Source organism: Sinocyclocheilus anshuiensis, unplaced genomic scaffold (genome assembly GCF_001515605.1).
Source record: "Sinocyclocheilus anshuiensis isolate Anshui unplaced genomic scaffold, SAMN03320099.WGS_v1.1 scaffold949, whole genome shotgun sequence".
NCBI lineage: Eukaryota > Metazoa > Chordata > Actinopteri > Cypriniformes > Cyprinidae > Sinocyclocheilus > Sinocyclocheilus anshuiensis.
Genome location: NW_015554135.1, coordinates 124,477 through 141,316, shown reverse-complemented (window position 1 = coordinate 141,316; position 16,840 = coordinate 124,477). Strand labels below are relative to the sequence as shown.

At 36.5% G+C, this 16,840-nt stretch overlaps 1 protein-coding gene, 1 long non-coding RNA gene and 1 pseudogene across 3 annotated transcripts in view; 1 reads left to right on the top strand and 2 right to left on the bottom strand.

Annotated features, from left to right (window-relative positions):
- LOC107670372 (uncharacterized) overlaps positions 1 to 880 on the bottom strand; it is a 17,594-nt gene extending 16,714 nt beyond the window's left edge. The window contains exon 1 of the long non-coding RNA XR_001632084.1: positions 310 to 880. This is a non-coding gene — a long non-coding RNA (uncharacterized LOC107670372). The remainder of the gene's footprint in view (positions 1 to 309) is intronic.
- Positions 1 to 7,480, top strand: part of LOC107670371 (thromboxane-A synthase-like) — a 66,835-nt pseudogene extending 59,355 nt beyond the window's left edge.
- A 305-nt stretch (positions 7,481 to 7,785) lies between these two features.
- On the bottom strand, positions 7,786 to 14,824 carry parp12a (poly (ADP-ribose) polymerase family, member 12a). 2 transcript variants are annotated; one of them, XM_016462956.1, is made up of 12 exons: positions 14,415 to 14,824; positions 13,446 to 13,581; positions 12,418 to 12,682; positions 12,148 to 12,261; positions 11,527 to 11,659; positions 10,944 to 11,127; positions 10,625 to 10,745; positions 9,694 to 9,790; positions 9,510 to 9,597; positions 9,171 to 9,301; positions 8,515 to 8,666; positions 7,786 to 8,394 (listed from the first exon to the last, which is right to left on the bottom strand). In XM_016462956.1, the coding sequence occupies exons 1-12, from the start codon at positions 14,723 to 14,725 to the stop codon at positions 8,138 to 8,140; spliced, it is 1,989 nt and encodes a 662-aa protein (XP_016318442.1). In that variant the 5' UTR covers positions 14,726 to 14,824; the 3' UTR covers positions 7,786 to 8,137. The 2 variants fall into 2 exon arrangements, with proteins under 2 accessions (XP_016318442.1, XP_016318443.1); XM_016462957.1 differs by having other exon boundaries at positions 12,148 to 12,258.
- Between the last annotated feature and the right edge of the window lie 2,016 nt (positions 14,825 to 16,840).

Sequence of the window (16,840 nt, the reverse complement as noted above, 5' to 3'; positions counted from 1 at the left end):
ACCTCCCTCCCCCTCTCTCTCTCTCTCTCTCTCTCTCTCTCTCTATATATATATATATGGTAAAAATGTATGACAGTCATTATTTTTTGCTCAGAATAAAATTAGACAGCAGGACACATTTAGAAGTACAGAAAAAAAACTAAACTGTATTAAACTTTTGTTTTTAAATTAATTTATATTTAATAATGCTGACATAACTTTTTTTTGGGTGAGCATGAAACTGCATATATAGGGTTATTTGTTGTGAACCTCACAATTGAAATTCTAAGACCAGTACTATCTGGTGTGTGATAGCAAAGAAGGCTTTACCTTTGGGATATGCCGAGATGTTCTCAAGGATGAACTCGACCTTCAGTCTCCACATTCTGGTTAAATAGCCTCCTCAAAATTTGGTGCCGGTGGTTTTTCAGGAGAGCACATACAGTACAAATCACATTCAGGTCTGACTCCATTCTAATATGAAGCACTCACTTCTCATGATCCATTCAGTTCCCAAAATATAAAGTCTATTGTGAATCTTCAGTTTCATTCAGAAATACGTCAATTTGTCTAATTTTCAGACTTTTCCATTCCTGCAGAGGCCTTTTGACTGAAGCTGGGACAAATACTCCTCTGTCAACTATTCAGACCATGACAAAGTATTGATTTTCTGCTCAGGTGATTTTAATTAGGCATTTTTAATTAGTTTGCCCATTGTTTGTCTTTCATTCTGCAGTTCAGGCATTGGCCAGGACTGTATCATTCATACAGCTGGCCCACAGTCTTCTGACATAGGCTGTCTCCAGTTGATAAGAGCACAATCAATGTCTGTGACACTCCCTGCAATTAGTTTCCCTAATTAACCATTTGGCCAAGGAAATAGTCACTGTAGGGGGCTGATTTCCGGGCTTGAAAGAAACCAGAGGTGTTAATTCATGAGTTTCACCATTTACAATTCTAAACTGCCAAAAACTTGTTAATTTTGTTGAATGGAAAAGCAGTTTATTTTTGTTATAAATGTATATATTGCCCTGAAATGAATGAACGTCTTTCAGGAAGCCAGAAAATTAAAAGCCATTACTTAGACTCTGAATGAAGATTATGATATGGTATATTTTAAACCATAGGGTGACCATACGTGCCATTTTCCCAGGACGCGTTAGAAATCCGGCCAGTACGCGTCCTGGGAAAATGGCACGTATGGTCACCCTATTAAACCCTCACAAAATGGCTACTGTTCTTTTTTGGTTTTGAATGTACTGTTGAGATTCATTAATATGATGCACAAATATCTGTGGTAACTCTGTCTTTAGCATCTACTGTCTGAACATGCAAGCCTCCATCACTATCAATAACAATAAATAGCTCTTTCTGTGGAAACCTTAAGGGATGGGTGAGATAAGGAGCCACATTAGCCGTTCCCAACTCGTACACACCGTTCGACCTTCATTTTCCCATAGAACTGGAGGGCTACATTTACAAAGGGCCTAAAATGGGAAAAAGAGTATATACAGTAATGTAAATAAGTGGCTTTCAAGGCTGCAATTCTTTTTTCAAAAATTTAGAAATATTATTACAATTTAAAATAGCTGTTTTTCATTTTTAAATATTTAAAAAATGTATTTTATTCTTGTGTTGGTGAAGCTAAAATTTCAGCAGCCGTTTCTTCAGTCTTCAGTGCCACATGATCCTCCAGAAATCATTCTAATATGCTGATTTGATGAGCAAGAAACATTTAATATTATCAATGTTAAAGTGTCCCTATTATGGGTTATGAAAGGTTCATATTTTGGTTTTGGGAGTCCCCAACAACAGGTTGACATGCATGCAAGGTCAAAAAACACTTTCATTGTCTTATGATATGCATTTATTTTTAACTTACTTGCTCAACGACTCCCAAACGATTCGTTTAATGATTCATTTTGCCAAACCCCTCCTTTGCATGCCGCTAATCGGCGGTGATTGGTCCGATTGGTCTTATTTTCATTTCATCATGCCTGTAATGCCTGATAAAGCAGCGTTTGTGAGCACAGTGCTGCTTTGTTTACAGCCGTTACCGGGGAAACAGCTCTTTTACCGCTCCAAAAGCAGCACCTAGTGGCAAAGAATGAATTTGCATTTTCATTCAGACCAACCGAAAAGACCAAGAAGTGGGCGGGCAATATGCTAATGTTTCATTTTGACATCAACATGAAACGGCTTGGGATTTGTTTTAAAAACGACTCGTTTCAATGATTCAGAGTCGACTCTTTCTTTTGAGAGACAATAACTTTATACACGGTGCACTTTCAGATTTAAAACTGGGCAGGATGTTTTTATTCATTTAGAGCTGTGTTACACACTGCATGAAAGGTACTTTTCAAAAATCCATAATAGGGGCACTTTAAAAACAGTTGTGCTGCACATTTTCATGCTGGGTTGCCATTGGACGTCCAAAGTAAAATCTGCATCCTGAAGCAAAACCAGTTGATGACCACTGATGTAATGTCAGCTATATGCTCATCCAGTTACGCAAAAAATTCCCATCACATACGCATACACACATATCATAGGCGGCCATCCGTAAACAGGAGGTTAAATGTCTAAAATTCAAGAACTGATTGATTGCCTGTCTCCTCTATGACGTGAATGAAGGCAGAAGCATAAATAAGGGAGACGGGCAGACGTGAAGAGGCAGGCTGCTTGTGCTCCAAGGCCTGCGAACACTTCACACACACTCACGCAAGAGAAATGAATCTCATTTGCTGAAAAGAGGCTGATATTAATACCAAGGGGCACAGAAATATGCAGGGAAATGAGTTGTTTTAGCAGGGTGCTCCTTTGAACACGGCAAGGCTTTTTTTTTTGTCTCTCTTGAAATGAATTTGAAGGAAACGTTTGAGTATTTTTAGGTCAAAGCATTTCCGCAGAGACCGCGTTTCTTGTTTTATTAATTCCAACGGTACGGTCCTTTGGATTTTAATGATATGTTCTGTTACTTTTTAAGTGATTTTTTATATAGGCTACTTAATGAGAATACATTAGGTTACCTGCATAGCGGAACATGTTTGTTGTTGCCATATGAGAACAAGCAAATATGCAATTAAATTCAGAGCGTGTCTGTTGTGAATTTAGAAACACGGTAACATCTGAAGCACATCTTGAACTCTAAAGAGGGCCAATAATCAACATGTTTGAGGGCGAGGGGACTGTAAACATATTTAGACAAGGATTGAAGTTGCTTTTTGCCATATTTTAGTCCCAGAATCCCGTTTCTTCACCAGTGATCTAATTACAGTAGCTTAGCTAAGTGTCGGTCCACAAACAAACAAGAAATATTCCCACCATTTTCTCACAAGATGAAAGCAGGCTGATTTTACCCTGTCTGACATATTCTTTCATTTGTACTGGGTTCATCTGAGCTCTTCTTTGACCACTTCAGAACAAAATTGCCTGCAGTCTCTGATCAGTTGTTAATAAAGCAGCATTCAGGCTCATACAGGAAGGTATTGCACATGCATTATAGCATCATTGTGCACAATTTGTCATTGACATCAATCTTTGCACTGGGCTTTTGTTTGTTTGTTTGATGAAAGCATAAAAAAGAATGAAAAAAGAGACTCAACCGAGACGTGAAAAATTGGCTAGCATGTCTACAGGGCCATCTGACCTTGCTTTGTGATTTTAGAGGCATCAGTGTGCATACAGCGGAGTTAAATTTAGTCATACTTGAGGCTGCAAGTCAGAATAAACAGAGGGTCTGCAGCGATACGGTGAATAGTTCACATTCTCTCAAAGAAATAATTGAAATAACACAGAGCTGTGCCAAGAGAATCAAAAAAGCCTCTTTCATACTGAAACAAATGGCATAGAAAGGTAAATATTGATCGCATTGTAGTTTTGGGCAGAGATGGAGTAAAATATGTTAGATATGCAGTACTGGTATTCTTACAAAAATTCTCCATGGTCACCATAGTTAAGTCAATTGTCAGTAGTGCTTGTGAAGGCAAACATCATTATTGTCGTTTCTATTTATCATAACTGCTGCACCTTAAGACACATTCATTGGTAAAAAAAAAAAGAGAGTGAGTGAGTGCTTTTTAAAAGTTGAACTTGAATGTGTGAGATGTGACGGAACGGTCAAAGACTTGTCTTGCACATTTCTAAATAGAAAAACCATTAAAAGCATCATATTTGAACACAAAAACACATTTACAGTCTTAAATCTAAGAAAACCTCAGTCCATGAGTCTGTTGTTAAAGAACATCACATACCACACCATCCAAACCAGCTCGTCTGCTGCAGCGAGACAAAGTGCTGTTCCTCACAGTGTTTCATCACTGCCATATCACTCTACACTGGAACCACAATGACGCCCGATGAGAGCTGATAGTGTAGCCTGCCAATAGGGGGGTGTGTGCCTGTGGAGGATGCCTCCAGCATGCCAGAATCTGCCCCTTTTCTCGCCCCACTGCATCCTCTCATTTGTGCAGTGGATGCTTTTACTGGTGGAACAGAGTGACTTGAGATTAGCTAGTCGTTTATAATGCCCACATTGCATGTCTGGGGGCCTCAGAGGCAGAGGATGTGGGCAGAACGTACGGGTGCGTGCTCACTGCCTGACCCCTATTTTCACAGAGCCATGCAGTGATAGACTGCTTAGCACTGCCTGCTGGGCTGTGTCTGCTTCCATTTCAGTTCAAACAAAGGCTTCTTCTGTGTATATATGTATGTATATATATATACACATAATTTCAGGATAATCTAGGCATCTATATAAATAGTTAAATTGATTTGCGATCTGCTCATTTTCAAAAGACAATAAAATGATTGATCACAAAGGAAACTATAAAACAAATAAAGTAGAAAACGTTTTCGTTCACTTTTTGTTTCATTGTTTTAAAAGCCATTTTACAGCGAGAATGGATTGTGCTGTAAACTTGAAATTATTGCTGCTGTGCTTCCACCTATTGGCCATACATGGTAACTGTAGAGATATTTTAGTCCAGGGTTGTTGTTGTCATGCTTAAAATGTTTAATTCTGTTTCAGGAGACTGCAGATTACACTAATGTCCAAGAGCTGAAGTATTTAGACATGGTTATATGTGAGTCTCTCAGACTCTACCCACCTGCGTTCAGGTATGACAGCTATTACTTTATAACCGGTTTAATCACATCACACAGAACCACAAGAATGCAAGAATATTAATAACACTATTAAGGCTCTTGCATGTATTTAGACTTTAATTACTTGGAAAGACATCTATTAGAAATAAACCAAAATGGTTTTGGACGTTGGACTGCATTACACTTTTCTTTTTTTTTTCCCAGAGTGAATCTTGAATATCATGTGGGTTTTGTTTATTTTGTCACAGATTTGCACGAGATGTTGATCAAGACACTGTGGTGAACGGCCAGCTTCTGCCTAAAGGATCATCTCTGGAAATCGCTGCAGGTTTCCTTCACTATGACCCAGAGCACTGGACCGAACCTGAGAAATTCATCCCAGAGAGGTGAACTGTCTTGACGTCATTTTTTGGGAAGAAATTAATACTTTTTTTTTTAATTCAGCAAGGATGCATTATATTGATTAAAAGTAACAGTCAAGGCATTAATACTGTTACAGAAGATTTCTATTTCAAATAAATGCTGTTTGTCAGAACGTTCTGTTTATCAAAGAATCCTGAATGAAATCAGTATATATCAATCAAAATATAAGGCAGCACAACGGTTTTCAACATTGATAATAATAAGAAATGACTGGAGTAAAGGCTGCTGAAAATTCAGCCATCAGGAATAATTACATTCAAAAATATCTTCAAATCACAATATTAGTTTTTGCTTTATTTTTGATCAAATAAATGAGCCTTGTTAAACAATGTTATCGAAACCATTAAAAAAAATCTTACGGATCTTAAACATTTGAACAGTAGTGTATATCTCACAGTATATCTTGTAATTATCAACTCTGTGGATGTTCTATAGATATTTTTTTTAACAAGCTGTACACAGATCTTTCTCCATTTTGTTTGCATGCCTCCCATGTGATGTTCTCACAATGAACTCTGTATTTGTCTCAGGTTCACTCCAGAAGCCAAGGCCAGCCGGCACCCGTTTGTGTATCTGCCGTTTGGAGCGGGGCCACGCAGCTGTGTGGGCATGAGATTGGCCCAGCTGGAGATTAAAATGGCTCTGCTTCACATATTTAGGAGGTTTAACATGATGGCCTGCGAGGACACTGAGGTTTGTTATTGTTACACTGAAAGTAGTTCAGCTTTAGTATGCATGAAGATTCGGTTTCCCGCAAATGTGGAGGTTTCCTGAGGTACAAAACAAATGGACAGTCTATATTTTATGTCACACAGGTTCCTCTGGAGTTGAAGTCGCACACCACCCTTGGACCCAAGAATGGTATTTTGGTCAAAATCACCAAGAGGGAAAATTTTGAGGATGAGTCCTGATGGAGTTTTGGGCAGTCTTGATCTAATCAATTCTAATCATATTATTTAGAATGGCTCGATTGCCTAAAATCTAAATTCTTATTCTAGAATCACCTGACTAAATCAAATGTATCTGTGCTACTCATTTAAATGAATTGAATTCAACACTATTAATTTACAACTAAGGCACAGATGTACAGCACATATGCACATTCATTTTGTTACTGAAGCCAATGGTAAGTCCCTCAAATGTAAATACAACCAACTACATGGAAGAAAATCGGATTTATATGTAAATGATTTGATAGAAGGAACTGGGATTGGACATGTCTTGCCTTACTGCCAGTGAGATATTTGAGCTTCTGATGATTATGCTGATTTTACATCATTTATATTACATTAAGCTGCAATGAAGACCCAGAGTGATGTGATGTGAGTGTACAGAGTGTGATTGTGAACTCTACAAACAAAAAAAGGATTTGAAATCAAAAGTATTACATAATAAATGGTTTATCAGTCAGAATATGTGTATTTATCTTCAATTACACATTTCATGTGATATCAAGCATTTTAGACCCACACATCAAAGGAATATATAAATGTTATGATTTCGGGAAATTTAAACCATAGAGCTTTTAGAGGTTTGATTAACAGAACACCAACTCTTTGAGAGCTTGTCTTGGTAAATAACCCCAACTTTACTGTAAATTAGATCCGTTTTCTAAGACTTCACTTCTCAGTTTAACCACTAGCGGTCACAGTGACTAGAGAATCTGTTCTCTGTGTAGTCAGTGACACACCTGCTCCATGTCTTCAAATGATTTCCTTGTAAATGTCCTACTTCCTCTTGCCTGTGTCTTAATCTGTGGTTTTGTTTTCGGTATTAAATGCTGTAAATCATTCCTAGTTGTTTGTCAAACTGTATTGTTTATAGCTATGCTGTACTTTGCATATCAGCATTTTCCCAAAGGTCCAGGAATGTGATGGATGGAAAAAACAGTAAGCAAAAGTTCAAAGTCAAATACCAACTCAGAGACTGATATATTTAAAGGGATAGTTCACCCAGAAATGAACTTTTGTTATTATGTACTTAGCCAGCCCAAACACAAAAGGTGGGTGTCTTCATACACCATAGAAGCGGTCCATACAACTCATACACTATATTTCAAGTTCTCTGAAGCCATAAGATAACTTTGTGTGACTAACAGACCGACCGATATTTAAGTTGTAGACATCCACGCTAGTTTTTCTTAGCACATTCATGAGAGAAATAGCAGTTGTTTGTTTTGTTGTTTTTTTTAAATTAGCTGATCCAATTAAAAAATGTTTAAAAAAAAATAACATTTATAAAAAATGTTTATTTTATTTGTTTATGTTTATTTTTTTTTTTACAACAATGAAAGTAATAGTAACAGTATCAGTACTTTAATTCTATCCACCTCATTCAACATTAAAATAAATCAAACATGAATTACATAAAAATCTAAATATAATGGCCATGAGTAATGGTCCGTTTTCATACAATTGTCAACTAAATCATAAAACACCGTTACTTATTACGTAATTATTACCTTATTCCCTACAATCTTTTACTTGAAAGAAGATGCCCAAGAGTTAGAGATTTTGGTTATATTCAGTGATGTTAACATAAATGGTCTGTGTATCAGGACTTTCATAAGTATTTCAAGATAGACAAGGAGACCTTCGAAATATATTCAAGTATTTCGATACTATACAAATTAAGAGTATTCAATGATGTACTCAGGATAGATCTGGAATTTCTCAAACACAACAAAAATGGCCGGGTTAGTCTCATTATCAACACAGCTGTCATAAAAGCCTTGGCTGTTGGGTTTCTGTGGAGGACGGACTAAAGTATTGTTACCCCTTGTGAAGTTTCCCACCAGCACCAGTGCCACGAACATCTTCTTGGTCTTGCCGTTCCTGGATTTTGCATATTTGTCAGAGTATGAAGAATCTCTGGCAAAATAGCTGCCTGTAAACATAAACACATGCAATGGCCAATATTTGAGAAAGCATTCAATAATAACTTTTATTTTAATAACAAGGTGAAGAACTGTTATACGTATATACTTTTGAACAAATATGTAAATACCTTTCCCATAAAGTGTCCCGTGACTTCCACAGATCCTCCAGTCAAAGTTTTGCTCACAAATCGCTGCTAAGAGAGACTCATCTGTACCGTGGAAAAGGTAACGCTGGTCAACTGCACTCCCTCCATTTCTCTTATTCATCTGTTCTTTTTGCCTAGGAAAAAACATGGTATAATGAATTAATCAGATCAATAAATAGAGCGTACCATATTCAAATTACTACTAATAATTATTATCTGCTAAAAATGTAAATATTACATTGTAAATTATACAAAATGTATTTGGGCAATTAGGCCAGACGTATTAATATTAATATTAAGCAATACATTATTTTATTACGTTTACATAATAAATCGATTTTTATATACTGTAATATATTATAATTAAATATAATAAATAATCATTTAATATTAATACATTCATATGAATTATCCATATTACATGACACAAAATAGCTATATTGTTCAGACTGAGTATTTGTTTACTTTCTCATCACACGTCACATCTGTGTGATCTCGAGGGGAACTGGAATCATTTGTCTGACGATCAAATAGATATGACTGATACGCATACAGAATAGCTGAAGAACTGTATGTAATGGCTTTGTGCAAATAAACTGCTACTTGTTTTTCTAGTAGTGAAATATGAAAAAACGTACCACTGAAAGACCCTCCAGAGAGAAAGATTCTGCACTCTTTCAATGCTGTGAATGATGCTTTTGGGCAGTGTTCTACTAAACATTGCGCCCACCCTTTGGTATTCCTTGGAAGAGCTTTGCAGAGGAACAATCTAAGAAAACAAACTGGTTTCGTTTCAGAAATGTAGTATTGTTATGTAACATGGCTGTTGGTACCTGATGCTTTTCAACAAACATAAAAACTGTATAACTTAGAAGTATTAATCTTCATCTATAACCCTAAGTACAGTACAGAATTGATTTCCAAAGTGTTTAATAACCATTTGACCTCCTTGTACTCCGTGTGATTGGACTGTGTACCTTGTAGGTGAAGTTATCAATAGCTCCTTTGTCCCAGTAAGGTGGAACTTCCACAGAAGAAGATGCTGAGCTGTCTGGAGACTCACTTCTAATTAAAACACAATACACTAAAGTGCACTGAACAACAGATCAATCATGTTTAATATGTGTGCATGTAATGGACAAATGGTACAGTATATCATACCCCTTGATTTTGCTCTTGACATCTTGGGCAGAAACAAAACGTGGTCTCCTTCTAACATCTCTTTCAGTTTTGTACTTGAGATTTTGCTGGCACATCTCTGAAAATGAATTACCATAATAATTTTATGTTTTTTTTTTTGTTTTTTTACATTTCTATTTAGCTTCATTTATTTTTATTTTAGTTTTAAAGGGTTAGTTCACCCAAAACGAAAATTCTGTCATTAATTACTCATCCTCATGTCGTTCTAAATCCGTAAGACGTCCATTCATCTTCGGAACACAAATTAAGATATTTTTGATGAATTCTGAGAGCTCTCTGACCCTCCCATAGACAGCAATGCAATTACCTCGATCAAGGTCCAAAAACGTAGCAAGGAGATCGGTAAAATAATCCATGTGACATCAGGGGTTCAACTGTAATTTTACGAAGCAACGAGAATACTTTTTGTATGCAAAGAAAACAAAAATACCGACTTTATTCAACAATTCGTCTCCTCCACACTCTGGTGCCATTTTGGAGAGTATCATCCACTGAGCGTAAACAGCGTATGCTATTCTGTGTCACTGTGTCACGCGGATACGTTTTCTACGTTGTTTACGCTTTGATTTGAATGAAAACACCGTATCCGCGTGACACAGCTGACACAGAATAGCATACGCTGTTTACGCTCAGTGGATGATACTCTCCAAAATGGCACCAGAGTGTGGAGGAGACGAATTGTTGAATAAAGTCGGTATTTTTGTTTTCTTTGCATACAAAAAGTATTCTCGTTGCTTCGTAATGACAGAATTTTCATTTTTGGGTGAACTATCCCTTTAATAATTTTTCCAAAAGCAACATTTCTAGTGTTCATTTAAGTTTTCATCTACTATACTTTATTTCAATAAAGAAAAAAAAAACGTTAACAGTAGCTAACAACACTGTTAAGTACCTTTAAATTTGAGGGCGTATTGATGGTTCTGTGAAGTATATGAAATTTCCTTTTCACTGTCAGCCAGGTAATGTTTCTCAAGATCTTCTGAAGTGACTGACGCCACAAGTTTAGGATCTTCCTGTAAGATTCAAACAATAACTGCTGTGAAATGTAGTTTAAAGCTAACTGATTTTTTTATTATACTATTTCTTGTATCATATATTGACACAAATAATTGCTATTTTACATCATGTTAAATGTAACATCACAGATGATTTTTCAAACTCAGGTTTTAGAATCACTTCTGAGAGGTATTATGATGCAATGTGTCACTGACCCCTTTGCCATACTGTGTCCAACCTCCCTTGTCATTCCTCCAGTACCAGATCCATTCAGTGGTCAGAATGAAGTGAGGGGGTTTAGTAACAGAAGACGCTGTGGACAGCCGACGCACATCTGACACTCCACAAGTCATTGACATAAAGTCCACGACCTGATGCCCTGTGCTGCTCTCAGTAATACTGCAATATGGAGAACATAACAGGTGGGGGAAAAAAAGTGTTAAAAAGACAAGACAAACTACAACACAATTACTGGCCATTTCAGATACACATGCTAATGCAAATATTTAATTGAGCACTAAATGTTTTTTTCCATAATAATAAAGTAAAATTTTGCATATAAAAATACAAATACAAAAAGTTTAAAATCATGTACACTCACGTCACATAGTAAAAGCATTTTAATTTACATGAACTAATTTTGTCTTAGTAACCTTCCCTCTTAGTTACGGTTGAGAGTGCATTTCTGCAGTGGCACCTGTAACTTTGGGATGTGATGGAACAATAGATTTGCAATATGAATGTTATTTGAAAACCCATTAAAATACCAGTAAATACACATCTAAGATCTATTTATACCACAAAACATTAGCTGGACTGCAGTACGCCTTCTCAATCTCCTCTTCGTTCGTCAAGTCACCCCACATAATCCCATCCTTCTGTAATATCTGCCATTTATAGGGTAGATGGTGGTGAAAACGGACACACTTGTCTAGAGGAACATAAATAATGGGATGTTACAAAAAAACACATTTTAAGCAAATATTTCTTGCTTAACTTAAAGTCTCCAAACTAATTTTATTTCCGTTAACATTTATTTCAAGTCAAAATGTTTTATTATGGTTTTAGTTAACTTTCATCATGCTGGCTGGTGGTCTATATGAACAAAGTGCTTGAAAATGGCACCGGTTATTTTGGGGCTCTAGTAGAGAAAGGGGAACAGGATCAGGAAAAGACCTTGAAACTCAGGTCACCTGCTGTGCTGCTGCACCGTATTTCAAAGCACTGATGTATTTCCTGTATTTTAAGCACAAAATAACCTGCATAATTTATTTATAGACTATAAAACTAATTATGCTCACAAAATAGTTTGTTAATGAGTTAATGATTTTTTTAAGAATACAACATAAATGTATTTTCAATTATGAATCTCAAGGTTGAGAACAAGGTTAAGGAAATGTGCTTATTCAATGACAACACCTTTGAAACTACATCCAGTGCGTACGAAAAAGAGACAGATTTCATTGTGATCCGCTTCACTGACGGAGCTACTGGATTTGTGTCTGGTGCGTCCTTTCACTGCAGGTAGAGCTACTGTTCAGATAGAAAACAGAATGAAAAGAGACATGGAAGAGAAAAACAAAACAAGCACAGCAGTAATCTACAGCTCTTTTGTTCAAAATAACTGTGCAAAATAATTTGTGCTAAATTACAAAAACACAATCAAGTGTCTCTTTTTCTTTCATTCACCTGTCTCACTCTTCTTGAAAGCTGAAGAAGCAATCAGTAACTTGTTCTTGTAAAGCCAGAGGAGTTTTCGCATGTTTTCTGCACTGAGCCCTCGAGCATTCAGGATTTTCTGAGCATATGCATCGAAGCTGTGGGTCCTTTTGCAAGCTGCTCCAAACTTACAGTCATCCTGCAGGAAGTGCAGGCAGAGGTGCAGGTTGGTGCAGGATGTCTTATATTTACAACTGCCATATTCGCCATTTCCCTTGTTGTAGTGGGAGCACACCTAGACAGTTGACACATCACAAAAATCACATCAAGAGTCACACATTGTATACTGAAAATATTGCATAACACATTATTAGAAGATTATCATGTTAAAGGAATAAAGGAATAGTTCACCCAAAAATGCTTTGCTGAAAATTTGCTCACTCTCAGGCCATCCAAGAAATAGATGAGCTCGTTTCTTCATCGAAACAGATTTGGAGAAATTTAGCATTACATCACTTGCATATTAATAGATCCTCTGCAGTGAATGGGTGCCGTCAGAATAAGAGTGATAAAAAAACATCACAATAATCCACAAGTAATCAAATCCTGCTGATTACTTGTGGATTATTGTGATGTTTTTATCAGCGGTTTGGACCCTCATTCTGACGGCACCCATTCATTGCAGAGGATCCACTGGTGATCAAGTGATGTAATGCTAAATTTCTCCAAATCTGTTCTGAATTCATCTACATCCTGGAAGGCCTGAAGGTGAGTACATTTTCATAAAATTTTCATTTTTGGGTAAACTATTTCTTTAAAAATTCAAATAATGGACACAGGATGCAGAAATGGAAAACACACAAAAAGCCTGAGCAGCTTCTGCAATCACTTCCCTTCTTATGCAGTGAGAAATGCCCATGTAAGTGAAAAGTTAATGTTTATACAATCTAGATCTTTTAAATTCAACTTCAAATGCCGTGCAGAGTCTGACATGACTTTCCAAGAGTCATTTGAATGAATTATGAGTTAACTAGCAAAGCTGTTTAACAGATATTGACCTCTGGAAGTAATGAGGGGTCGTTTTGAAGCAGAAGTTGAAACAACTCTCCACTCGCAAGGCCATGAAGATCATGTTTCTTCAGGAGGTCAGAATTATGTGCTGATGTCAAGTCATGGGAATTTTTGCATTTTGTCCTAAGAATGACAAACAATGAAAATTAAATACATTTATATAAGGTGAAATTGTAAGGAAACATAGAAATATCCATATTAACATCAAATGTAGTGTTTTTACATACTTGTGTCATTTTCAAACAAACTGTAATTGTGTCCAACCAAGCAAAAATTGTGTTCATTATTTTACTGTGTAAATATGATTCATTATTAACCAAATACATTTAGTTTGTACACTGTATTATAATTATTGCTGGCACCTATTCTGACATTACTAGTTCTTAAACTAGATATTAGTACCTATTTATGAGACAAGCGTTGATAACATTTCTCATCATACTAGCGGCTATTGCCTTTTTACTCATTATATGTAATAACTGATCAAATGGCTACTTACTAGTAAGATTTTAAATGTAACTATAAGACTAAAATGTTACTAGTAACACCCTAAGTACTAGTGTCTGTTCAATTTGTACTAAGAAAACTGGAATACATCCGAGTAACTCTTTGAATTACTACTAAATAAATGACTTAATGAATAGTTACTAGTGGTGAAACTGAAATAGTTACCAGCAACAGCTGGAATACATAGAATTAATACTAGAATTCAGTGACAAAATTTGCAATGTCATAACTAACAATGGTAGTTAGGTTTGACTTGGAACAGTGGTAACATTACACCAGTTAGTCGCTATTGAACCAAATAAACAGGGCCTAGTACTAACACAACACAAAGCTAGATCGTTTTAAGGAATACATGTCGAAAAAGGCTTCCTTTTCTTTAATTAAATGCAAACGACAATCTCCATATTATATAACAAGTGACTTGAGATGGAACTCAAAAGTTTACTTACCCAAATCTGCAATTTCCACATACAAAGTACCTGCACAGGTGTAGGTCTTCACACCCGGAGCATTTGTCATGTTTACTCAGTCGCAGTGAGGTTTTGGCTAAGATCAGGCTGTCAGCATCTGGTATGGAGCTTCTGGGATTCGAGTCTTCATCCTGAACTATAACAAACCTCTGGTGATCATCGAGCACCTGAGACAAAACCTGATCTGCCACCGTGAAACTCTGCCGTAAATCCCTCTCGACTTTACCATAGTCCGAACAGCCCTCGTGTTTGCAGATAAAGTTAAATATGTGTCTAGAAACGACATACATTTTCGTAGATTCTGTCAACGACAGTGGTTTTCGCCACTTCTTGGGTTTGGCCGATGGTTTGGGGCATTTAAACGGAAACGAAAGCGAAACTGATGCTGGTCTTTGGCTCTCTCTGCTGCCTGAAACTCTTCCTGAAACTTTAATAAAACAAAACAAACAAAATAAATAAAATGAAACTATTTAATAGGTCATCATGGCAACCGGTTGAAATGCAGCTGCTAATTGTTACAACTGTAAAAAATAATAATAATAACAATAAAAAAAATAACATAAAAAAAATACTTGATTCTAGATGGTCAAACATTTTTTAAATACCCTTAACCAGTTTCAATTTTCTCTGTCTCACAGCCTCTTTCTTTTCACAAAATAAAGTAAAACATACATTAATATTAGTTGTCACCAGCTATATATCGACAAATTTAAAGTGTCCCTATTATGGGTTATGAAAGGTTCATATTTAGAAAACTGGAATACATCCGAGTAACTCTTTGAATTACTACTAAATAAATGACTTAATGAATAGTTACTAGTGGTGAAACTGAAATAGTTACCAGCAACAGCTGGAATACATAGAATTAATACTAGAATTCAGTGACAAAATTTGCAATGTCATAACTAACAATGGTAGTTAGGTTTGACTTGGAACAGTGGTAACATTACACCAGTTAGTCGCTATTGAACCAAATAAACAGGGCCTAGTACTAACACAACACAAAGCTAGATCGTTTTAAGGAATACATGTCGAAAAAGGCTTCCTTTTCTTTAATTAAATGCAAACGACAATCTCCATATTATATAACAAGTGACTTGAGATGGAACTCAAAAGTTTACTTACCCAAATCTGCAATTTCCACATACAAAGTACCTGCACAGGTGTAGGTCTTCACACCCGGAGCATTTGTCATGTTTACTCAGTCGCAGTGAGGTTTTGGCTAAGATCAGGCTGTCAGCATCTGGTATGGAGCTTCTGGGATTCGAGTCTTCATCCTGAACTATAACAAACCTCTGGTGATCATCGAGCACCTGAGACAAAACCTGATCTGCCACCGTGAAACTCTGCCGTAAATCCCTCTCGACTTTACCATAGTCCGAACAGCCCTCGTGTTTGCAGATAAAGTTAAATATGTGTCTAGAAACGACATACATTTTCGTAGATTCTGTCAACGACAGTGGTTTTCGCCACTTCTTGGGTTTGGCCGATGGTTTGGGGCATTTAAACGGAAACGAAAGCGAAACTGATGCTGGTCTTTGGCTCTCTCTGCTGCCTGAAACTCTTCCTGAAACTTTAATAAAACAAAACAAACAAAATAAATAAAATGAAACTATTTAATAGGTCATCATGGCAACCGGTTGAAATGCAGCTGCTAATTGTTACAACTGTAAAAAATAATAATAATAACAATAAAAAAAATAACATAAAAAAAATACTTGATTCTAGATGGTCAAACATTTTTTAAATACCCTTAACCAGTTTCAATTTTCTCTGTCTCACAGCCTCTTTCTTTTCACAAAATAAAGTAAAACATACATTAATATTAGTTGTCACCAGCTATATATCGACAAATTTAAAGTGTCCCTATTATGGGTTATGAAAGGTTCATATTTTGGTTTTGGGAGTCCCCAACAACAGGTTGACATGCATGCGAGCTCAAAAAACACTTTCATTGTCTTATAATATGCATTTATTTTTACCTTACTTGCTCAACGACTCCCAGACGAATCGTTTAAGGATTCATTTTTCCAAACCCCTCCTTTGCATGACGCTAATCGGCGGTGAGTGGTCCCATTTTCATTTCATCATGCCTGTAATGCCTGATAAAGCAGCGTTTGTGAGCACAGTGCTGCTTTGTTTACTGCCGTTACCGGGGAAACAGCTCTTTTACCGCTCCAAAAGCGGCACCTAGTGGCAGAGAATGAATTTGCATTTTCATTCAGACCAACGCGAAAAGACCAACAAGTGGGCGGGCAATATGCTAATGTTTCATTTTGACGTCAACATGAAACGGCTTGGGATTCGTTTTAAAAATGACTCGTTTCAATTATTCAGAGTCGACTCTTTCTTTTGAGAGACAATAACTTTATACACGGTGCACTTTCAGATTTAAAACTTGGCAG

Excerpts from the sequence above, each read along its gene's own strand:
- parp12a (XM_016462956.1), bottom strand. The coding sequence starts at position 14,725 with ATGTATGTCGTTTCTAGACACATATTTAACTTTATCTGCAAACACGAG. Across the intron at positions 9,302-9,509 it reads TTGATAACTTCACCTACAAG|ATTGTTCCTCTGCAAAGCTC; the intron begins GTACACAGTCCA and ends TTGTTTTCTTAG. Across the intron at positions 8,667-9,170 it reads CTCTGGAGGGTCTTTCAGTG|GCAAAAAGAACAGATGAATA; the intron begins GTACGTTTTTTC and ends GTTTTTTCCTAG.